At 35.5% G+C, this 25,158-nt stretch overlaps 1 protein-coding gene across 1 annotated transcript; it reads left to right on the forward strand.

The window, feature by feature from the left end:
- Positions 1 to 299: 299 nt before the first annotated feature.
- galnt12 (UDP-N-acetyl-alpha-D-galactosamine:polypeptide N-acetylgalactosaminyltransferase 12) lies at positions 300 to 19,260 on the forward strand. The gene is made up of 10 exons (XM_048201422.1): positions 300 to 911; positions 2,767 to 2,936; positions 4,371 to 4,560; positions 4,743 to 4,928; positions 5,342 to 5,459; positions 8,285 to 8,461; positions 10,587 to 10,718; positions 11,939 to 12,052; positions 14,206 to 14,361; positions 18,915 to 19,260. Exons 1-10 carry the CDS (start codon positions 553 to 555, stop codon positions 19,050 to 19,052), a joined length of 1,740 nt encoding a protein of 579 aa, XP_048057379.1. The 5' UTR covers positions 300 to 552; the 3' UTR covers positions 19,053 to 19,260.
- Positions 19,261 to 25,158: the final 5,898 nt, after the last annotated feature.

The following is a 25,158-nucleotide window of genomic DNA, read 5'->3' on the forward strand; positions in this document are numbered from 1 at the left end:
ATAACATAGGCCTACTAAGTCATAATTATGACTGAGTCACGATTAAAAAGCTGAAGTAATGCTATAAATTCGACGTTCATGTCAATTTCTACTTTTTAATGTCATAATTTCAACTTTGTATGTTAGAATTATGACGTTTTAAGTCATAATTTCGACTTTTCATCTCATAATATGACTTAATATATCATAATTTCAACATTTTATCTCATTATGATATACAAAAGCATTCGTTTTTCCCTTATGAGGCGGAAATGGGCTTCCATAGAATGTAACAACTCTTGTTTTGAACTCCTCCCCCTGCAGCCGGCTCTGCTCGCCCTTCATGTCGATCACACACACACTTCAACAGTTGGTTTTAGCCACAGAATGAAATGCCCAACTTTCGCCTTGCTTGGATAGTTTCCCCTTCACTGTAGTGGACTTTAAAATGAAATCTGGCACTTTGAAAACGATATCCTCTAACAAGGGCGAACTCTTTTCGAACTTTTCATGAGATTGAACTTTGGATGACAAAGAGTTTGAGGAAACCAGAGCGGACTAGAAGGACACATTATGGCAATATGTGGCAGACGGAGTCGGTCCAAGTTAATTCTGTACATTCTCGGGGCTTTTGTAGTGGGATATTTAGTATTTCATAGGAACACGCAGAGTGATGTCGGGCTGGCGAGTCGAAGAGAAGTGCCAGTCGAGCAAGACAAAAATTTGGACGAAGATTTTCTGAAGAAACCTGTTTACGAGAAGCCTCCTCTAGATGTAAATGCTTTGGGAGAGATGGGTAGAGCTGTTAAACTAGACCTGACAGGAGAAGAGAAGCGAGAGGAGGAGGAGAGCATCAAAAAACATCAGATAAACACTTATGTGAGCGATAGGATATCACTACACCGCAGACTGCCTGAAAGATGGAACCCACTGTAAGTGGCCATGCTATGAACATGTTTGAAGTTAGCTTGTCCGATATATGTCTGATATTCAGCCTCAACAGATCATTAACTTATTGGTATAATTGTATTAAATTGTTTTTTTTTTTTTTTTTTTTTGAATAGCATTAGATTGTAGAAGAGGATACAGATCGTAGTTTATTGTTCAAATCCGCATTGATTAAATGCAAAACAGGGAAGTTGTAAATGTTTTGTAAACAGTCCCTATCTTGCCCCATTGGGTAATGTGCGATTACAGGTAGAGAACGTCTACAAAGTACCAGAGGAGGAGAAAAACGTTCAATGTGGCTCTATCACATCTAGAGATGCAGTTTGCAGATGTCCTTACTGTCATATAAATTGTGCAGAATAAAACAAAAAAGCAAAAACATATCCAAAATCCAAAGGGGATGTGTTATTTTTAGTTGGTTTTTACTACAAATACTACTGAAATGTTAAAATGATAAATAAAATCCACAGCAGTTTTTTTTTTTTTTTTTCAGAACAAGGAACGGTTAAATACAAAAATAATAATAATTATATATATATATATATATATATATATATATATATATATATATATATATACACACACATATACACACACACACACACACACACACATACATATATATATATATATATATAATATATTGAAGTCAAACAATAAACCAGTAGCCCATCACAAATCCAAAGGATGTTTATTATTATAGCCAGCTGGAGCAGTGGTTCTCAATTTTTTTGCCTCCAAGGCCCCCCTTTGTCCTAGACAATATTCGAAGGCCATCCTAATTAAGGGTACGTTTACGCGACAACGATGTACTGGAAAGTGAAAATGGGAAAGTTTTTACTTTACATTTTTCACGTACAGACAACAACTATGTCAAAATGATCCCCTTTCACACGGATCCGCGAAAATGACTAAAAATGCTGCATTATACATGCCAGGCCAGTAGTTGATGATGTCACTTTGTAAAGAAACACATGTGCATGACATCACCATTTTTCCTAAATTTTGCATTATGCATTTTCAGGTCCCTAAAACGCTGTTGTCGTGTAAAAGAACGGCCAAAATGCAAAAAAAAGTTTTACATTTTTGTCCAAATGGCCCCTGAGCTGATATGTACCTCTGGCACTTCTGTTGTAATAAAACAAATGAACTAAAATATGTCAGTTTAATGTTGTAAATCTTTATTTTTTAGTATTGTTTTTTTTTTTTTTTTTTTTTTTTTAAAGATTTTTAATAGAACCCAATTTAAAGAATTTTAAAACTTACTGGGGCCCCATGGAAGTTTGCTGAGGCCTCCTAGTGGGCACCGGCCCCCTGGTTGAGAACCACTGACCTAGAGGAACAGTCTGCTATTGGTTTTACCATAATAGGTTAAAAATTAATGTAAAAAAAACAAAGCCCAATTTATTACCAAACTGTTATTTTATTTACTCTTTTTGGTCATGTTTTTAATGTGTTGTGTATATTGTTTGCGTAATATTTGTTTAGTGAAGCCTTCAGTATTTTATAATGACCATTAGGCTTGAAGAGATGCATCTGTGGTGTTTATTTTATTTATAAATTTGTACATTTTAATTAATATTTTTATTTCTATCTTTTATAGGAGATGTTTTTGTAACTGTACAGCACTTCGGTGCACTCAAAATTAAATTTTAGTTTGATTTTGATTTGATATTGTGCCATGTTTTGTGATCCTATTTTGTAATATCCCCTCAGTTATTAAGATCAAATAATCCTGCATAGTGTGCATATTTATTTATTATAATGCTACTGTAAACATGAGTGCAGTCTGATGATGTACATTAGCAAGTCATTAACTAACGCGATCTGTCTATTCAGATGTAGAAACCTGAAATATGACTACCTGAGCCTGCCCACGACATCTGTAGTGATAGCCTTCTACAATGAAGCCTGGTCCACGCTACTGCGGACAGTGCACAGTGTCCTGGAGACCTCGCCTGACCTGCTGCTGACTGAAATCATACTGGTGGATGACTACAGTGACCGAGGTATCAGTCTGAATGAAAACTTCTCATGCAATCTTTGAGCACATGATTGTCATAAGATCTTATGTATTAAAAGTTAATTATATTATAATGAACTTGGAGCATTTTTGATTTGGGACAGCCAGGAAGGAGGAACCACCAAGAACAACACACAAACAACATCCTAGTAGCAACCGCATAGCAAACAGTGCTGCCAATTTAGCGATTTTGTTGCTGGATTTAGCGACTTCCTTGACCCTTTTGAGACTTTTTTAAAAGCCTAGCGACAAATCTAGCAACTTCTTGGACAAACCATATTTACATTCTGTAACTCGCCCACTGATCTATATTTATATTAATATAGACTAGTGTACTTGCAAATATGACTTCATCTAGTGACATTTAGGACCAGTTTTAGCTACTTTCAACTGAAATCAATTGGCAACACTGATAGCAAACAGCTAAAATAACTGCCATAATTATAGCTAACATTGCTACAATGAAGTTTTGCATGCTCAAATACCTCTCACATTTTCTTCAGAAAATATAAAAATATTGTAATATTTTTTCTTTAGTAAAATCTGTTTGCTAAATTCTAACCAAAGAATGGTGAACTTAACAGATGCAGTTTTTTAGTCGTTATTTTACTTTCCATAACGAGGAACCATTGATAACAATGGACTGGAGTAATTATTGTTAACTAAAACAAATAAAAACATTTTTAATAATTGAAATAAAGCTAAAATAAAATAAAATATAAATATTAGTTGAAAAACTTAAACTAAATGAAACTTAAAATAAAATAAAATGAAAGTTTACATACTAAAAATATTAACTGAAAATAAATAAAATGAAAACTGAAATAAAAATAAATTAAAACTAAATAGTAATATTTAAAAAATAGAATAAAATGACAATCACATAATTAAATTACTAAAAAATAATGCTATTTAAAATGAAATAAAATGAAATGTATACAAATGCAAATATATAAATAAACATACAGTAATAATAATAGTAAATAAAACTAAATAAATAAATAAATGAATAAAAATATGGCTTAACCAACTTATACTGTCTCCTAGGCTAATAATATTCATGTTTCATACATAACATCAACAAAGAACATAAACAAGAAAAAATCCTGAGTAAAATGACGTTGGATGTTTATATACTAGTGTACATATTTAAGTATTCAACAGCCGTTATTTAAGTTCGCTCTACTCAAAGTACCCAGAGGACACACACTTCTCTGATCACAAAAATCTTTTATAGAATTATAAATCAAGGTTTTGAAAATGAAATACCACAGCAACAACATCATCTCAGCTCCACCCTGTGGTGAAACAGCAAGTTGTTTCCTAATGGAAAAGCCAATTAGCATATTTCTGTCCTGAGTTCTTGTTCCCTTTAGACCTGCAGCTGTTACTGAGCACTTCTCATGAATTTGACCCACAGAACATTTAAAGGAGCCTCTAGAGAACTACATCGCCAATATCAAAAAGGTGCGTCTGATCCGAGCAAGGAAGAGAGAGGGTTTGGTGCGAGCTCGGCTTCTGGGAGCTTCCATTGCCACAGGAGAAGTGCTGACCTTCCTCGATTGCCACTGCGAGTGCCATGAAGGCTGGTTGGAGCCTATACTCCAGAGGTGAGACAGATAAACCCCTCTCTACAAACCCAAAACATGCATTATTTTCAAAATTTGTGTATAAATTTTCTCTTTAACTTGCATAACAATATTTGCATGCTTTTTCAAGTCAAGCCTAAGCTACATATCATATCGCAGTTTGTTTTATGAGAATTAATATTTTTAATCTCTAAATCCTGTAGAATAAAGGACGAGCCTTCGGCTGTGGTGTGTCCAGTAATTGACGTCATTGACTGGAACACTTTCCAGTACCTGGGCAACCCCGGAGAACCTCAGATCGGGGGATTCGATTGGCGATTGGTGTTTACTTGGCACTCTATCCCAGAATATGAGCAGAAACGCAGAAGTTCTGCCACTGATGTCGTCAGGTCTGTGCTTCATGGTTGCACCTAATTGGAAAACAATTTGTAATACTAAAGGAAACATTTAATTTTTGGTCCTGTTCCAATGTAAAAACAATGCAACATTGCGTCAATATGTTCAGTCTTAAATTTTGGTTGGTATGTCATTAGGTTTTGAGTGTTATTATGCATTGCCTGATTCATGAGGGTTCAAAATACACTCAGCAGAGAAATCCATTTTCCATATCTGGAGATTTTAAGTAGATTTAAGAAGTTTTTGGGGATTTTTATGGCTGTATTTCAGGAACCAGAACTGTTTATGTGAACATATTTGAACGTAATTAAAAATCAGTCAACATTAAACCCTGCCATTATGCTTTTCCTGGAATTTACTTTAATTTTACTAGTAGATGCACAGAAATATTATATCTTTGATCCAGGTCTCCTACAATGGCTGGGGGTTTGTTTGCAGTCAATAAGAAGTACTTCCTTTACCTGGGCACATATGATACAGGAATGGAGGTGTGGGGTGGAGAGAACCTGGAGTTCTCGTTCAGAGTAAGTGCATTTTGTTGCTTTTTCTGTAACATTTTCCTCTAGTTTCTCTCCAAGTTTTGGTTTCCTGAGGGGAGAAATCCTTTAGGCAGATGGTCATAATCCTAGTTTGAAAACTGTGTGATGAGTCACACAAGGTTAGGAGGTCAGTCAGCGCCTTTATTAAGTGTCTGCCAGCTAGTATGATGACTAAAGTGACCTTCACTGTTTATGCAGCATTTACTTACTCATAATTACTCAGCTAATCCCCTGAAGGATTCCAACACTGTTACATAGGCAGTAATGGTTCATTTGTGTTTTGAGTGCCTTGAACACCAGGGGCTGCATTTTAACCAGATTCTAGCAGGGAACGTCACAAAGACCAGACCAGCCTATTTATTCTCTTGATCAGTAGATCTTTTCCAAAACCTAGTGATTTGCCTGCACAGACAGCTGCAGCATCCCAACTGCCCAATTTGGCCAAAGGTATCTTAGGACAGGTTTTTTAAGTGGATCCCAATGGAGACTTAGGGGGTTTGCAAAAAAAAAAAAAAAACTGAGAGAGAATGATTTTACAGAATGTGTTTTCAAGCAGTGACAGTTAATTGTAATAATTGAAAAAGTGTGAATTGTTATAATTTAGCACAATAAACAAATTTGGGTTTAATTACTGTTACTGTTAATTACTGTTAATTACTGTTTGAAATCTCTTTCTAAAGACTGGTCTAATTAATCATGATTTTTCATAGTTTTAACAGCAAGAAATCAAAATCAAATCTGCATATATTGAAAAATATTTGTATCTAAAGAGCTTCTCTCAACTCTCGTTTCCACAGACTAAATAAATGTAAGTGTAATAAATGTAATAAATGTTTTATTCCAAGGAATAAAAAATGTAAAAGATAATTGTGACTTTTTATCTCACAATTCTGACAATACAGGTGCTGGTCATATAATTAGAATATCGTGAAAAAGTTCATTTTTTTATTGTAAATTATTTTTAAAAATGAAACTTTCATATATTCTATATTCCCTACATGTAAAGTAAAACATTTCAAAAGTTTTTTTTTTTTTTTTTTAATTTTGATGATGAGCGTACAGCTCATGAAAATCCAGTATCTCAAAATATTAGAATATTTCCTAAGATCAATCAAAAAATGGATTTTCAAAACAGAAAAGTTCAAGTTCTTTAAAGTATGTTCATTTGTACACTCAATACTTGGTCGGCAGCACATGCTGGAAAAGGAAGTCAGCATCTCCATAAAGCTTGTCAGCAGATGGAAGCATAAAGTGCTCCAAAATCTCCTGGAAGATGGCTGCATTGACTTTGCACTTGATAAAACACAATGGACCAACACCAGCAGATGTCACGGCCCCCCAAATCATTACTAACTTCAGAAACTTCCCACTAGACTTCAAGCAGCTTGGATTCTGTGCCTCTCCAGTCTTCCCTCAGACTCTGGGACCATGATTTCAACATGAAATGCAAAATTTACTTTTATCTGAAAAGAGGACTTCCGACCACTGTTCACTGTCCAGTTCTTTTTCTCCTTAGCCCAGGTAAGATGCTTCTGACGTTGTTTCTGTTTCAGAAGTGGCTTGGTAGTCCTTTTCCTGAAGATGTCTGAGTGTGGTGACTCTTGATGCGCTGACTCCGGCTTCATTTGACTCATTGTGAAGCTCTCCCAAGTGTCTGAATCGGCTTTACTTGACAGTATTCTCAAGCTTGTGGTCATCCCTGTTGCTTGTGCACCTTTGCCAACCCAATTTCTTCCTTCTAGTCAACTTTGCATTTAATATGCTTTGATACATCACTCTGTAAACAGCCACCCCATTCAGTAATGACCATCTGTGACTTACTCTCTTTGTGGAGGGTGTCAATGATTGTCTCCTGGACCATTGCCAAGTCAGCAGTCTTCCCCATTAGTGTGGCTTCAAAGAACAAGATATACCCGGAATTTATACTGTAGGGATGGTCATTTAATGAAACTCAAATGTAAATATTCTAATATTTTGAGATACTGGATTTTGGACTTTCATGAGCTGTACGCTCTAATCAACAAATTAAAAAAAAAAACTTTTGAAATGTTTTACTTTACATGTAGGGAATCTAGTATAAATGAAAGTTTCATTTTTTAAAATAATTTACAATAAAAAAATGAACTTTTTCACGATATTCTAATTATATGATCAGCACCTGTATTCCTCAAAATTGCAAGAGAAAAACTCACAAAAAAACATATATCAGAAGTTTAAATTATTTAATGTCATTTATTTAATTAAAATAATTTATTTAATTAACTTTCATGATGACAAAGAACTGCAATGTCACATGATCATGGCCGCGATAGAGATGATAAGTATCCAAGGTTCTACAGGCTCCGCCCTTTTCTGGAAAGTGGGGTGGAGAGCAGCAGCTCATTTGCATTTAAGGACAAGACACATGCACTCAAAAATGGGCATTTACAACATGCTATAATAAATGATCTGTGAGGTACTTTGAACTGAAACTTCACAGACAGATTCTGGGGACACCTGAGATGTGGCATAACAGGTCCCCCTTAAGAATAGTTTGCTTTGGGTTTAGTATAATGACAATACAAAAGGCAATTTAGTTAAAAAATATGTTGTCTTTATAATATCACACATAATATTTTTTTTCTCACACAGTATAAAAGGGTCTGTAAAAGAATACGATCATATTTGGGGGTCCTTGACATCAAAATGTTGAAAACCACTAGCATAATTAAATTGCCTACTTATTGGAAGAGCCAAATGTGCCTATAAAATGCTGCCTGTTGATTATTACGGCTGGGTAATCTATTTCCTGTCTTGATTGTGTTTTACAGATCTGGCAGTGTGGAGGGAGTCTGGAAATCCATCCTTGCTCTCACGTGGGTCACGTGTTTCCGAAGAGAGCACCATATTCAAGAAACAAGGCCTTGGCCAACAGCGTGCGGGCGGCTGAAGTCTGGATGGATGAATACAAAGAAGTATATTACCACCGCAGCCCTCATGCACGTCTGGTACGCCTACTTGTGTGGTCTGTTGCATAACTCTGCTTTTGTTTGCTTGTCTGCTCATTTTCAAAGACCATGTTTATCACATCTATCTTTGAGATTAGTGGAAATAGACTCATGTAGCCTTTGTGAACGATGCACGTTTTCTTTGGCACAAACCTAGATATATCCACACAATCTGTTGATATCCTCTGAATGAATGACATTTAGCAGGTGGGCTGAAACTCTGTGCTCGCTGAGAAGTGGCACCTCTTTCAGTCCGCGTTTGTCATTCTCGGTCCCCACTGAGCCCTGTAGTTAAACAGAGAGGTGCTCTCGGTGACAGATCAGGTGACCCTTTCCTCTCTGAACCTTGGAGATGCTGCCAGGTTGGCACCGCCAACTCGAAAGCTATCTGATGTCATGCCAACAGATAAGGCTCTCTCTCTCTTCAGGTATAAACCACAGACAAACACTGGCCTTGCCAGTGTGGATCAGGTTTGACATCCTTCATACTCTGCTTCCACGCAAATTCGTAAGCGGATCGCTCTCTCTTTCACCCTCCGAGTCTCACAGCATATTTTATTCATAGCCAAAATCTCTGTCGATTGTGCCACCGAGTCCTAAAGATCAACAAAACGAGGCTCTGTGATGGATCTCGATGATCAAAACGCTTCGACAGACGCCTGATTGACCGTGTAGTTGGACGGTACGTGCCTGCATCAGGACTTTGTTGAGATTGAAGCCTGATCACAGACCGATCATCAATGGGTGTGATGTTGTGCCACCCGGCTGGCACTCACAGCAGGGCTGTACGTTATTGATGAATCACTATCAAGTTTGTTAATTAGAAGTGCACTTTCTTTCATTCATCTTTACGCAGAGCTGCTGAATCTCTTTGACAGAGCTCTACTTCCAACAGATGTTCCTCATAAGGGATCATATCACTGGCACCACTACTGTATGTGGACCATCACTCACCAGTAATTCTTTCCTGACAGGAGGTTATGAGGGGATACCACAGCCACAAACATACAACTTGGCCTTTATCAGTCTCGTTTGTAAATAAGATGACAGACTTTAGATGTTTAGTTTTATGTGATCATTTTGTGAGAACTAGTGTGATGTCATTTAAAATTTGAAATGGCTAGCCAAAAGTGAACTTACTGGAAAAGTTTGCTTTGGCTGGCAAACATCTTCGAACTACCATTGGTCCATGACGATGACGTAATAGATATTTATGGTTATTATTAAAAGAAAATATTGGCTGTTAGTATTCCAGAAATAACTTTAATTTCTACATAGAGCTGCAACTCTGTCATATAGCAAAGTGAAAATCCAATGCAATGTTTGTGAAACATCTAGGTGTTAACATCTGGGATAGTTCACCCAAAAATGAAAATTCTGTCATAATTTACTGGCCCTCAAGTTGTTCCAAACCTGTATTAATTTCTTTGTTCTGCTGAACACAAAGGAAGATATTTTGAAGAAAGTTTGTAACCAGGCCACTTTGGGCCAACATTGACTTCCATACTATAGTAGGGGGAAAAATGCTATGGAAGTCAGTGGTGCACATTCTTCAAAATATCTTCCTTTGTGTTCAATAGAACAAAGAATTTTATACAGCTTTGAAACAACCGGAGGGTGAGTAAATGATAACAGAATTTTTATTTTTGGGTGAATTATCCCTTAATCGCTGCTGCTGTACAATTCAGCATGTTAATGTTGCTAAAGCTTCTGGTATTGGATGTAGAGCTGCTGTTGTCCATTCATAACTCCGAAACCTTTTGTCCTACCGGTAAAAACTCATTCTCTTTTGAAAGTGTTCAAATAATGAGCTATTTGTGCATATATAATAGATGTGCACAAATATAGATCTCAAACTGCATCAGAGGGAATGCAAATCTGCACTATTTAAATACCTGAATAACTTATCTCAACACTTTATGGGCTTAAAGGATAGTTCACCCAAAAATGATAAATTCTGTCATCATTTACTGACCTTCAAGTTGTTCCAAACCTGTATGAGTTTCTTCGTTCTGTTGAACACAAAAGAAGATATTTTGAAGAATATGGGTAACAAAAATGTGCTGGTCCCCATTGACTTCCATAGTATGAAATATAAAACCTAATTTTTATTGCTTGTTTTCAGGAAGCATATGGTGATGTGACAGACAGACGGAAACTCCGAATGCGTCTTAAGTGTAAAGATTTTAAGTGGTTCTTGGAGAACATCTACCCTGACATTCAAGTTCCAGAGGACAGGCCTGGAATGTTTGGCATGGTGAGAAGAGGCAAACGTTTTTCTATTTACAAGCACAGCTTCGTAACAGCAGAGCTCCAGAAGTGAAAATGCCATTATCCGCAGCTGTTTGCTGGTTGGTTTGGTTCAAAGTTTACAATGCAAGCCTAGTGTGACATGATGAAATGAATTCACTTCCTTTACAATCAATAACGCGAGTGGCAAAGTGTAGACTACATTCAAAATGTGGGACTATTTCATTTAAAAGTTGAAATAAACAGAACTGATTTTTAGATATAGAAGTATAGAAGTATAATTTAAAACAGAAAAAGAAACATTAAAGTCTAAATAGTTTTCTCTTAAAGGATTAGCTCACTTTTAAATAAACTTTTCCTGATAATTTCCTCACCCCCATGTCATCCAAGATGTCCATGTCTTTCTTTGTTCAGTCGAAAAGAAATTAAAGTTTTTGATGAAAACATTCCAGGATTTTTCTGCTTATAGTAGACTTGAATGGGCACCAAACGATTGAAGGTTAAAATTAGTTTCACTGCAGCTTCAAATTGTTCTACACGATCCCAGATGAGAAATAAGGGTCTTATCTAGTGAAACCATCGCTCATTTTCAAAAAAAAATTGAAAATTATATAAGTTTTAACCTTAAATTTAACCTTAACCTTTAACCTTAAATGCGTATTACTGCCCTCCACAGGTCAAAGTTTGAACTAATTTTTATATGCAATATAGTATATAACAATTAGTTCAAACTTTGACCTGTGGAGGGCAGTAATACATTTAGCAGTGTCTACACTGCTGGAATTCTAATAAAGAAGAAGAAGAAGAGAGCTAGTTCAAGATGAGCATTTAAGGTTAAAACTTATATAATTTTACATTGTTTTCAGAAAATGAGCGATGCTTTCACTAGATAAGACCCTTATTTCTCATCTGGGATCGTGTAGAACAATTTGAAGCTGCAGTGAAACTAATTTTGACCTTCAATCGTTTGGTGCCCATTCATCCTGGAATATTTTCATCAAAAACATTAATTTCTTTTCGACTGAGGAAAGAAAGACATGAACATCTTGGATGACATGGGGGTGAGTAAATTATCAGGAAAAGTTTATTTAAAAGTGAACTAATCCTTTAAACTAATAATATATGTATAATAATAATATAATTTCTGTTAAAAAATGTTTTATTAAATAAGACAATTTTTTTGGACCCTATTGTTGGATTTTTTTTTTTGTTTCTTCTTAATTGTAGCTGAAGAATAAAGGAATGGCCAACTACTGCTTTGACTACAACCCACCTGATGAGCATAACATGGCCGGTCACCGGGTCATTCTTTACCCGTGTCACGGCATGGGACAAAACCAGGTAACTTTCGTTCTCTCGAATGTAACAACTGACAGTGCTGCTCCAATTAGCGTTCACTGGCACATATACACAATACACAGAGATTGTAATGCGTCCTCAGGAATATACATGAGAGTGTGTCTCACAGCTGTGATGTATTATTAAAATGGCATCCTAATATGCCGCAGTAAATAATGTGTTGTGTACCTCACAGCACGCTTGTTTTTAAAGTGACTTTAGCTGCCTGGCACAGCAGCGTGACTTCATTCGTCTCCTCCCTCTCTGTGGGGAGGTAGATGAGCCCTGGAGACTTATCAGTGCACAATATCTGCTATGTACAGCACAACAACACCGTTCTAATGGATTCTCTCTGTGAATACAAGAGAAATGTTCTTCTGATTCTGGTTTAGTGCATATGGGTCAATCCTGTTAAGCAGTTCCTTTTGAGACTTAAAGGGGACCCCTTTTTCAAAGTTTTGAATTTGTTCTTTTAATTTGTAACAGTGCAGTCAAACTTAACGCTTTAAAGCATGGGATTCATTTTTTCAGTTTAACGCATTAAAAATATTTAGCTCAATTAATGCGGTATCCGTTTGTTTCCGTCATCCTTTAGCTAGCGTTACATTATATGATCATGCTATCATTCATTCAAGTGCTATTAAACCTTTCAAGCTCGATAAGGCGCAAAAAATAACTTAAAATTTGTATTTTGTGCTTAAACGGACAAAAACACACAAAAATATGCCAAAATGCCCGCTTTGTAAAGTATCCTCGTAAGCCTTAAATGAGTTAAATAAAGTCTTAAATGAACATAAAGAGCTGTGAGGACATTGGATGTGTGTCAGATCTGCGCCATGTGCGTCAGATCTTAAAGTGACAGTAGCCTAATAAAACTGCTGCTGTGATGTCTGTCATTAATGTTAATCAAAGAACAAAAGACAAGAAAATCACTGCTCTTGACTGAATAACTTTTGTAGCTTTAATAAGGATTAATCTTTATTTAATTTATAATTTATGTAGTGAAGACTGTGAAGAGTTTGATAATTTTATTAAAATATTTAAAATATTTAAATATTTTATAAATAAATATAAGTCTTTATGTTGTTTCTACATTCATTTGGAGATTTAATGTGAAATTATTACAATATAAAAATATATTAAAAACCTTAATGTTAGGTGTGATTAATTGCGATTAATTACAGAAAAATGTGCAATTAATTTGCTAATTTTTAATAATCGATTGACAGCAGTCATTTTTAATATTATTTTGCAATATAATTGTATTTACTGTATTTTTGATTAAATGCAGCCTTGATGAGCATAAGAGACTTATATAAAAAACATAAAAAAATATATAATGTTTCCAAATGTTTTACAGGTACTATATATATATATATATACATATATACATGCTTATTATATAATATTATATTTACTTTTATTGCACAATTATCAAAAGGGGTAACATAATGAGGCCGTTAGGTGCAAATAATACTGTTGAGATTCATGTTTGGATTTATTACAGTTCATCACAGTCAGAGAAGGTTCGCTTGCAGATTTATGCTGCCTTCACGTCCAATCGGAAATGTCCTACTTCACACTTCTGAAGTTGTGATTATGAGCTCGTTGTGTTCAAGTGCATTGTTGTCGGAAAGAACAAGAATCATGTTTGTTTATAAACCAGGTTTATTCTTGGCTATTTATTGAGGAAATCTTATTAAAGCCAAAATGATATTTAGCATCCCATTCAACTATATAAAATATAAAATATATTATTTTTTGCAGCCCAGAGAAAGCTTGTGAAAGCAGAAGTTGTTATCTCAATTAAAACATGATTAATCGTGCAGTTCTAAATTTAAGTATGTCTGTAAAAGGGTGTAGCAGACTTTAAGAAATGTGTTCTGGTCAAGATTAGGCAACTGACAGGATGCTAGTAAATGAAGATAATGAGGACACAGGACACCTAATGTTTTCCATCTTTAATTTAATTTAATTTAATTTAATTTAATGTTTTATGCAATACATTAACATACTATATGATGGGGATGAAATGTACTACATAACATGATTGACCGTATGTGCCTTATCAGAGTTTTTGGATTTGTCTTTGATTTTAAAGTGTTGATGTGTTGAGCTTCTGTGTGTGAATATTTTCCTTTCTCTTTTCGTGACAGTTCTTTGAGTACTCCACGCTCCAAGAGATCCGTTATAACACGAGGGATCCTGCATGCTGTATCGTAGCTGATCCCATCTCCACATTCCTTACCATGCGTCACTGCAGTAAACCCAGGGAACCTGTGCCTGAAGACCAGAAGTTTATATTCAGAGAGGTGAGATCAACACATCAGTACAAACAGTATGCAAATGTAATTTTATAAAAATGAATTTCATTAATCCCAAATAATCACATATACATTACTGTTCAATCAAAAGTTTGGGGTCAGTACATTTTTTTTTGTTTTTTAAGAAATTAATATTTTTATTTATCAAGGATGCGCTAAATTGATCAAAAGTGACAAAAGAAATTATACTGTTAAAAAAGATTCTATTTTAAATAAAGGCTGTTGTTTTGAACTTTCTGTTCATCAAAGTATTCTGAAAAAAATCGCAGTTTCCACAAAAATATTAAGCAACACAACTGTTTCAGTTGATAATAATAAGAAGAAATGTTTTTTGAGCACCAAATCTGTATATTAGAATGATTTCTGGAGGATCATGTACGGAAGAGGATAAGGGCCAAGCAATAATAAAAAAAATAAAACCATCTCGAGATTAAAGTTGTTAAATTTCGAGAAAAAACTCGTTAAATTTCAAGAAAAAAGTCGAAATAAAATGTTGAGAATAAATTAGTTAAATTACGAGAAAGAACTCGTTAAATTTCGAGAAAAAAGTCGAGATAAAATGTTGAGAATAAAGTCATTAAATTATGAGAAAAAAGTCGTTAAATTACGAGAAAAAAGTCGTTAAATTATGAGAACAAATTCGTAATTTAACGAATTTGTTCTTGTAATTTAATGACTTTTTTCTCGTAATTTAATGAGTTTATTCTCAACATTTTATCTCGACTTTTTTCTCAAAATTTAACGAGTTTTTCTCTCGTAATTTAACGAGTTTATTCTCAACATTTTATCTCGACTTTTTTCTTGAAATTTAACGAGTTTTTTTCTCATAATTTAATGAGTTTATTCTCAACATTTTATCTCGATTTTTTTTTCTCGAAATTTAACGAGTTTTTTCTCGAAATTGAACAACTTTAATCTCGAGATGGTTTTATTTTTTTATTATTGCTTGGCCCTAATCCTCTTCCGTAATCATGTGACTGAAGTAATGATACTGAAAATTCAGCTTTTTCATCACTGGAATATATTATATTTTAAAATATATTAAAACAGAAGACATTTATTTTAAATTGTAATAATATTTCACAATATTACTGCTTGAATTGTATTTTGATCAAATAAATGCAACCTTAAAGGGGACATATCATGAAGATCTGACTTTTTCCTTGTGTAAGTGGTATTCGGTTGTTAAGTCTGACGTCAGGCTGCAGTGCTTCCAGGTCCAAACGCTCTATCTCATGCCACAAGAAAACAACAAATGGTGCTAATATACACACACGATGTGGTGTAATACTTCCAAACAATTATAATCATAACCTTTATCTCCATACCAAAATTCCAGATGGCCAGAGAGTGATTCATATTTTATAAATTGTTAAAATATTAATGTCTGTGACGCTGTGAGCATGGAGACTGTTGTGTAGACTGTAAGTATTTTAAATGTTTAACCTTTATGTTAAATGTTTAATATGAATAAATAGCACTCATAAACGGCCGTGGAGATGCTATTTTCAAGTGAAACGTGTCAAGGCTTGGACCCAGAAATGGCGCTCCTTACGTCACGACTTAAGCGGATAATCGGGTCCCCGGTGCATCTACCAACCCAGAAAATGTGAAAAAAGGACAACCCAGTAACTTTGTTTTGGCAAGCCTTTCTCTGCAAGAATGTGAAAAAATGATCCTTTTAGATTTCGCTCCCCTTGTGACGTAGAAAGGGGAACTTATTATAATATTATCGCCCCTAATCTGCACATTTCTACCCATGGCACCGCCATTTTGTTTTCGCAAGTGAAATTCTTCCTGAGTCTCTCCATTAGTATCCACTTCCGGTTTGAACAATGTAAGGCTGAACACCGTTACTGATAATTGTCATTTTGGCTGCGTGAGATTCTCCAGCTTTGTTGTTGCTGAGCAACAAAGCCCCTCTTCTGAAAAGGGGGCCAGGAGCAGCAGCTCATTTGCATTTAAATGGACACACACTAAAACAATGTGTTTTTGCTCACACCCAAATAGGGTGTGAAGCTATAATAAATGATCTGTGGGGAATTTTGAGCTGAAATTTCACATATACATTCTGGGGACACCAGAGACTTGTATTACATCTTGTGAAAAGGGGCATAATAATAATTATCATTTGATAATAATAATAATAATAATAATAATAATAATAATAATAATAATAAATGTTTCTTGAGTACCAAATCTGTATATTAGAATGATTTCTGAAGGATTATGTGACCCTAAAGACTGGAGTAATAATGCCAAAATTTCGCTTTTTCATTACTGAAATATATTTTAAACTACATTCAAATAGAAGACAGTTATTTTAAATTGTAATAATATTTCACAATATTACTGTTTTTATTGTATTTTAATCTAATAAATGCAGGCTTAAATGCAGCATAAGAGACTTCTTTCAAAAACATTAAATACATCTTGCTAACCCCAAACTTTTAATCAGTATTGTATTTGCTGAGAAATGCAGCACATTTAAGACATTTTCATTGCATTTAATTAAATCAATAAATAAACATCATTAGAAATATATTATTTATATTCATAAAAATCAACACAACACTATCACTGGCCTTTTGTCATCAGCAATTCACATGCAACGCATAATGGTTGCTTCATTATCTTTAAATTGACAGGTGTCATCATGTGGTTTGGCAGTTAGTCAGATCTGTACACACTAACATGCACTTCAAGTGTTCTTCAAAGCAAATAAGAGGCCAAGTAAATGTCACATTAAAGCGTTACTTGAGAAAGTCATGGACAGCAAGAGTTTCAGTGTGGCTTGCAGTGTAATTTCAGAAGCAAGCCTTAGTGTGAACTCTTTGCCAGTACAGTGAGCACCTGAAGAGCAGCGTGACGACAGCAGGTTTCTCACTAGACTGTGGGGAATTAAAGCAGGGAGGTGGTGCTGGGAGCAAATGAAATGCTGGGGTTGGCTGAGCTTCATGTTCCGAAAGTCTTTATACAGGTGCTGGTCATATAATTAGAATATTGGGAAAAAGTTCATTTTTTTATTGTAAATTATTTTAAAAAATGAAACTTTCATTTATACTAGATTCCCTACATGTAAAGTAAAACATTTCAAAAGTTTTTTTTTTTTTAATTTGTTGATTAGAGCGTACAGTTAATGAAAGTCCAAAATCCAGTATCTCAAAATATTAGAATATTTACACTTGAGTTTCATTAAATGACCATCCCTACAGTATAAATTCCGGGTATCTCTTGTTTTTTGAAACCACACTAATGGGGAAGACTGCTGACTTGGCAATGGTCCAGGAGACAACCATTGACACCCTCCACAAAGAGAGTAAGTCACAGATGGTCATTACTGAATGTGGTGGCTGTTTACAGAGTGATGTATCAAAGCATATTAAATGCAAAGTTGACTAGAAGGAAGAAATTGGGTAGGCAAAGGTGCACAAGCAACAGGGATGACTGCAAGCTTGAGAATACTGTCAAATAAAGCCGATTCAAACACTTGGGAGAGCTTCACAATGAGTCAAATGAAGCCGGAGTCAGCGCATCAAGAGTCACCACACTCAGACATCTTCAAGAAAAGGACTATCAAGCCACTTCTGAAACAGAAACAATGTCAGAAGCATCTTACCTGGGCTAAGGAGAAAAAGAACTGGACAGTGAACAGTGGTCGGAAGTCCTCTTTTCAGATAAAAGTAAATTTTGCATTTCATGTTGAAATCATGGTCCCAGAGTCTGAGGGAAGACTGGAGAGGCACAGAATCCAAGCTGCTTGAAGTCTAGTGTGAAGTTTCTGAAGTTAGTAATGATTTGGGGGGCCATGACATCTGCTGGTGTTGGTCCATTGTGTTTTATCAAGTGCAAAGTCAATGCAGCCATCTTCCAGGAGATTTTGGAGCACTTTATGCTTCCATCTGCTGACAAGCTTTATGGAGATGCTGATTTCCTTTTCCAGCAGGACTTTAGCACCTGCCCACAGTGCAAAAACCACTTCCAAGTGGTCCAACATGCCTGACCCCTGAATCTATGGGATATTTTCAAGAGAAAGATGAGAAACAGTCGATCCAACAATATACAGATGATCTGAAGGCTCAATAGTGCCTCAGCAGTGCCACAGGCTGATCACTTCCATGCCACACTTCACTGATGCTGTAATTTGTGCTAGGAGCAAGTCATTTGCTGTAATATGTGCTGCCGACCAAGTATTGAGTGTATAAATGAACATACTTTAAAGAACTTGAACTTTTCTGTTTTGAAAATCCATTTTTTGATTGATCTTAGGAAATATTCTAATATTTTGAGATACTGGATTTTGGACTTTCATGAGCTGTGCGCTCTAATCATCAAAATTTAAAAAAAAAAACTTTTGAAATGTTTTACTTTGCATGTAGGGAATCTAGAATATATGAAAGTTTCATTTTAAAAATAATTTACAATAAAAAAATGAACTTTTTCACGATATTCTAATTATATGACCAGCACCTGTAGTATTTGAACAAACCCCTGACTGCAAGTATTAAACTCAGGCATCTAACACTTCTTTGCATTTGCAGGATGGCTCTCTCTACCACGTTCAGACGCAGAAATGCGTCGAGGCAGTGGACCGGACTGACAACGGGAACCCTGGCCCCGCTCTCCGCTCCTGCTCAGACTCGGCCCACCAGAAGTGGTTCTTTGAAGAGAGAACATAGCAAAGGTTCTCTCTGCACCTTTCACCTGCGCTACAGTTAAAAGGGCATTTCATATCAGCTGTTCCAACTCCACACCAGTTTATTGAGCATTCCAGTTCCTGCGCTTAGGATTGATAGTGCCTTCATGTTACACATGTCCACAGTACAGACTGTGATTAATGTATTAGGTTTAACATTTTTGCAGTGTATTAAAATTCATCACTTATAATAGAGTCGTTCAGTTTGTAATCCTGAAATCTGAAGAGAATGACTATTTTCGTGCCAACGAGTGTTCTCTGAAATTTCAAACGAGTTTTGGATTTATGAGTAAAATAACGTGCGTTGAGTAAAACGTATGAGTTAAATAATATAACATTCACTACCATTCAAGTCTGGGGTCAGTAAGATTTAATTTTAAAAGAAATTAATACTTTTTTTCAGTAAGGATGCATTAAATTTATTAAAATTGACAGTAAATTCTTTTATAATGTTAAAAAGATATATTTCAAATAAATGTTGTTCTTTTGAATTTTTCATTCATTAAAGAATCCACAAAAATATTAAGCAGCACAACTGTTTTCAACATTGATAATAATAAGAAATGTTTCTTGAGCAGCAAATCAGCTTATCTGAATGATTTCTGAAGGATCATGTGACACTGAAGACTGGAGTAATGATGCTGAAAATTCAGCTTTGCCATCACAGGGAATAAATGAATACATTTTAAAATATAGATAACAGTTATTTTAAATTGTAATAATATTTCACAATATTTTTACTGCATTTTAGATCAAATAAATGTAGTCTTGGTGAGCACAAGAGACTTCAAAAACATTAAAAACATCTTACAGACCCCAAACTTTTGAACCCTAATATATGTTATATAATAAAATGTGAAAGTCTCAAAAACCACAGACCTTATTTTAATCATAAATCCAAAACTTCCTTTCTTAAAGGACACAGGAAGTTCCTGAGGGTGAATTCATCTTCCGGATTGGCCTGCAAATAGACATCATCACTGAACACGTCTTTTTCTCTGCAAGATATAAACTATTTATCATATCATTTTGCAGGAAGGTAATTTGAGTTATTTTAATCAGTCAGTGCTGCCAGCTCCATCTGCTGGTGTCTTATTCTCCCCTGCTATTCTGCAAAGTAGCTTCTATTAAAATTTTTCGATTTTTTTTTCTAGTGACTAGCATTTTTAAAATATGATCTGGTACCTGGTGTAAGTCAGATCTCGCATAGACTGCACTTAGAGCCTCTTGGCAGCTTCGTCGTGTGTGTATTTTTGGCTGAGTATTGAGGTTAGACTCCGATAAGCAGCAACACTGCTGCCATTCTCTTTCCAACCACTAGATGGTGCCAAATTCTCCGTTTTACTCCATGTCCTCCATGTTGTAACATCAGCTCGTCTGTAATTTCAGTGGCCCACTTTGCGGTGAGTGAGATGCTAGGTTACACTTTTTATACACAATTACGGTTCAAAATGTACAATTAATGTTACTTTTATCTGAAATCGTATGGCAGCCTACCTCTAGTCATTTACCTGCTGTATGTGTTGGACATTTGAAGGGGATAAAACAGAGCTGGATGTCAAAGCAAGTACTAGATTGTAGTGGCCAAAGTGCTGTGCTTCATATTTCCCTCAGCTTGTAGAGAAACAATGCTGGTCAGTTTAGACTATGTGGATAAAAATGTCTTTAAATTCTGGCCATCTGTGGGTCATTTTCCATGTGAATGATCATTTCTGTCAGGCTAATGTCATTCGTAATGAATTTGTTTAACTTTTTCAGTTATTTATTACTTAAGTAAAAGTGTGGTTCAGGGATGACATATTTTTGTAGGCCAACCCCAAAGTTAGCATCACCCTGGTTCCCTCAACAAAAACCCAATAGGCTTTTTTTCCATTGGCTTTTGGATTATTGCAGAAAATAAGGTCTGTGACTAACAAAAGCTTATGATTCATACACGTTTTGTTTGTCATGATAATCTTCACAAATTAACACAACTTTTATGAATATTGAAGAATAAATACAATAGGCAAAAGTCAAAACTTCAGCGTCACCATCATTAAGCTTCAACAACTCTTTCGGTTTTTGCTTAAAAACATTTTCCCTGAAAGTTTGCATTAGAATAATTGCAAGAGCGTGATCATAAACACAATGAAGGTGTGAAAGCGGACTAGTGAGAAGATGAGTTTACCTGTATGACTGATGACGTTGATAATGTTCCTGACAACCTCTCTAGTTCCATTTAGACACTTGTTAGTAACCGCCTTTTACAAGACAAAAGCTTTAAAAAGAAAAATTCACAATAGGGTATTACTGATATATTTTACATCATAAAATAAAACATAAAAATATCTTGAGTTTGTGTTCACCACAGACCTTATTTCACACATTTAACCAAAAACCCATTCAAAAAACCCATTGACTTTAGGACGATGGAAGCTGAAGTGGCTAAATCGGTTCTAGGTTTTGGCCTACAAAAATACGTCATCCCTGCAACACTCTATTGCAGGTGTCCTTGAAATTGCTGGTATGTTGAAAATATGATTTTATTATTATTATTATTAAAAGATTTGTTTAGTCAAAAATTAACTTTATGTCATCAAGTACTCACCCTCATGTCATTCTAAACCTGTATGAATTTCTTCTTTGGAACACAAAAAAAAGATATTTTAAAGAATGTACATGCTGCTATTTTCCCAAACAAAAGGCACTTTAAAAGCATCATAAAAGTTGTCAAGTCATGCACTATATTTTCACTATATGAAAGTTTTGTGTGAAGAATGCACAGCAAAATCCCCAGAGTCAACTCTGCTCAGAGAACATATGGTCCCTCTCTACATAGAGGTAAAATAACACTGAAGTAGAGTTAAATTGATTTAGTTAATGAGACAATATGCTGTTTGTTTAATTTAATGTCTTTTATCTTCAGTTGATTTCATCTAAGGCTGTGGCTGGAAGTCATTTGTAGTTATTATATTTCTCTTCAGTGATTCTTGTTAACAGCAGGTGTTCATCACTAATGGTCAATCATAACTTAATTAATCACTTAATTATCTCATTAACTTTAACTCTGCTTCAGTGTTACTTTAACACTATATAGAGAGGGACCATATGTAATCTGAGCAGAGTCGGTTTAACTCTGGGGATTTTGCTGTGTGGGTAAAAATTAGTAGTAGTCATTGATTGAAAATCACCATTCACTTTCATTTAATGGGGGAAAAAACAGCTGTGACATTCTGCTAATAATATCTATTTTTGTGAATTTTTTGAAAGACTTAAAGGTGAGTAAATGAAGACAAACGTTTTATTTTTAAGACATTTGAAATGTTTTAAGTGACTTACAATTTTTTTCTGGCCCAAATACTGGTGAGAGAAAGTTTACTTTAGTGAGGTTTATGGAACATATTTTTTGCATTAATCTATAAGGTGATGGGCTAAATTATCATTGTCATGGAGAGAGTTGGTTTACTGATATGATTCTCTGAGAGCATGTGACATGAGCTCAATACTGGACAGATGTTTCCAGGAACTCAATAGATAAGAAGGTGATTGAGAGATTGATAACATGATGATTATAAAATGAGAACCCATTATGTGTGAAGCAGTAGGGTTTTTTTCCTGTCTGTCAAAGCCTCAGAATTGACAATGGGTTTGTTTGATGAGGTCAAAAAAGAGGATCTTCTGTATGGATAGCCATAAGTCCTATTAGACCATTTAGTCATATGGCACAAAAACAATGATACATTCTCTAGATAAATGTGGTTTAAAGTTTATATTATGCGGTTTGATCTTCACTGACGCATAGTACCAACCCAAAAAAATGAAAGTTGGTTACAGCGGCAGTGAGTATGCACTTTTCTTGGAATAATGAATGATTTATAATTTCATTTAATTTTGCTGAAGGCAGAATGTTTTGAAAAACGTATCTATGCTGGAAGGAAAATTCAGGTAACTTTATGCTGTTATGTAAGTGACCTTAACATCAGGAATGAAGGTATTCTTTCTTTTCTTTTGAAAATGCATTAATCTTGGTTAATAAAATGTCTTATTTCTAACTAAAGGTGCACTAAGTTTGTTTTGTTACACTATTTATGTTATTTGCAGTCAGCGATGATTAATTTATTCCGCAAAGTAGTATTTAATGGTCATGTGATCTCCACATGAGCTGACCCACCGATACGATTGCAGTCTTCATCTCATGTGAGTTTATTTTCTAGAAAAGTACGTTCATTTCTTTGTGCGAAACGTTTTCATGAGGAAAAAATGATTGAGTGCACCTTTTAATTGTAATGAAAATTTTTCTAGACCTGAACAATGAAAGTTGCTCTAACTTCAAATTGATGTCATGTTTGACTTTTTACACATTAAAGCCATTGAATAACATCCCAATGTGTGCCTATCTTTCTTCACCAACAACCGACAACCCCTGGCAATCTTTTTTCCGCTGTATTACACACTCCCGTCTCTCCGGCGAGCGTTTGATTTCGTATTCTGGCACTTCGCTCACAGTGTTACTGTGGAAAATAATAAACGGCAAACTTTTTCCCTTTATAAAGCGCTAATCTCGTTCCCCCTGCGAATGCGTGTTTGTTCTTTCCGTTTATGTTGGAGTGGCAGTTGCAGAGAGGAGATGGAGGTGTCGTTGGCAGCCTATCTGACTGGCTTGAAGATGTGCAGCTGAGTATGAGGAAGCGCTCATGCCAAGATGCTCCTCACTATGCGCTCTGCCCCGCAGTCATTCTCAATTACTCATTCATGATGTGCGTCTGTTTGATATTTCACACTGTTTGTGGGCTTCTTTTGTATGGTGTCATCTGCCTCGCTCTCCGGGTGCAGGATGGGATTAGTTTGGAACACTCCGGCAGGCTTTAGGAAAAACAGGGTCATGGAATGAAGCTTTGGAAGCCGTCAGATCACACCAGCACCGCTGCCAGAGAGGTGTTAGATGTGGCTTCGCTGTGAATCAGTGTGGAGAACCTTATTTTCGTCTCGCTGAAGCTGCACAACTTCTTTTTCTTCGTGTTGGTGCACTGTTGTGATCGGCAAATGGGATTACGACCACGTCACTTTTTCGCTTTAGAAAAGGGCATTAAATATTGAAATGATCTCTGTTGAAAACGGCTCTCACCACCTTGTGATGCGTTTGGGATCTTTGATATGAAGGCAGCTTGCTCGCCTACATCCCATGTGTTGCTCGACAGAGGCTCTCTGTATACCCGAGCTTCTCTTTTCAGAGATGGAAATAAGCTTGATTTGGCAAAGCGAGATGAGAAAGACACTGACTGATACACAGTACCATTTTTCTACACTGTCTGTTCAACTGGCTTGTGTTGCTGAACAAATGACTAGATAGACGTCACCGTGAGAGACTGATTTCAGCCCATTTGCATTACAGTACTTCAGATGTTCAGCGGGGTTTGAGTTGATCAATTTAACATTTTGCATTGTAAAGTCACATAAATGTTCAACACACTTTTTCAGGTGGTGAAGCTAAACGTACTGCAACCCCTTTTAAAATTTCTGGTGTGAAGCATGGCTCATTCAGGGGCCTCATGAAATCAAGATTGACAATTTTTGTTTTTCTTTACAAAATATTGCAGTTTTTATTATAAATGATCATTTTTTAAAATTCATGTGCCCTCATAATGTGAAATAAATTCATGTGCCTCTTGTATTCTCTTCTGATTATGCGTTTACTGGCGCGAGGGTGAGGCAACCTGTCAATCACATGACATCACAGCAATAGCAAACCACAACCAGGCCCGGTGCCATGAGGGGGCAAAAGGTCTCCTCCGATCTGATTTGTGCCCCCTCAACCCCCGAAACATGATCGATTTTAACCCTTTGACGTGTACAATCACACCGTCACTACTAAAGCTGGCCCTGAGCCAGAAACGGATGCGCTCAATGCATTTTGTATTTCACAACTATTCAGTGTTTCCAGCAACATAATGTTTATTTGAGGTTCCAAACATTTAAATAAAGATATATATGAAGTTCTAGGCTATGTATAAAAAAAAGACATTCATAGTTTGATAAATTTGAATTCCATACACTGAAGCTGCAATAATTATAATTTGACAAAGTGTTTTATTCATATCAGATACATTGCA

This window comes from Megalobrama amblycephala, linkage group LG9 (genome assembly GCF_018812025.1).
Source record: "Megalobrama amblycephala isolate DHTTF-2021 linkage group LG9, ASM1881202v1, whole genome shotgun sequence".
Lineage (NCBI taxonomy): Eukaryota > Metazoa > Chordata > Actinopteri > Cypriniformes > Xenocyprididae > Megalobrama > Megalobrama amblycephala.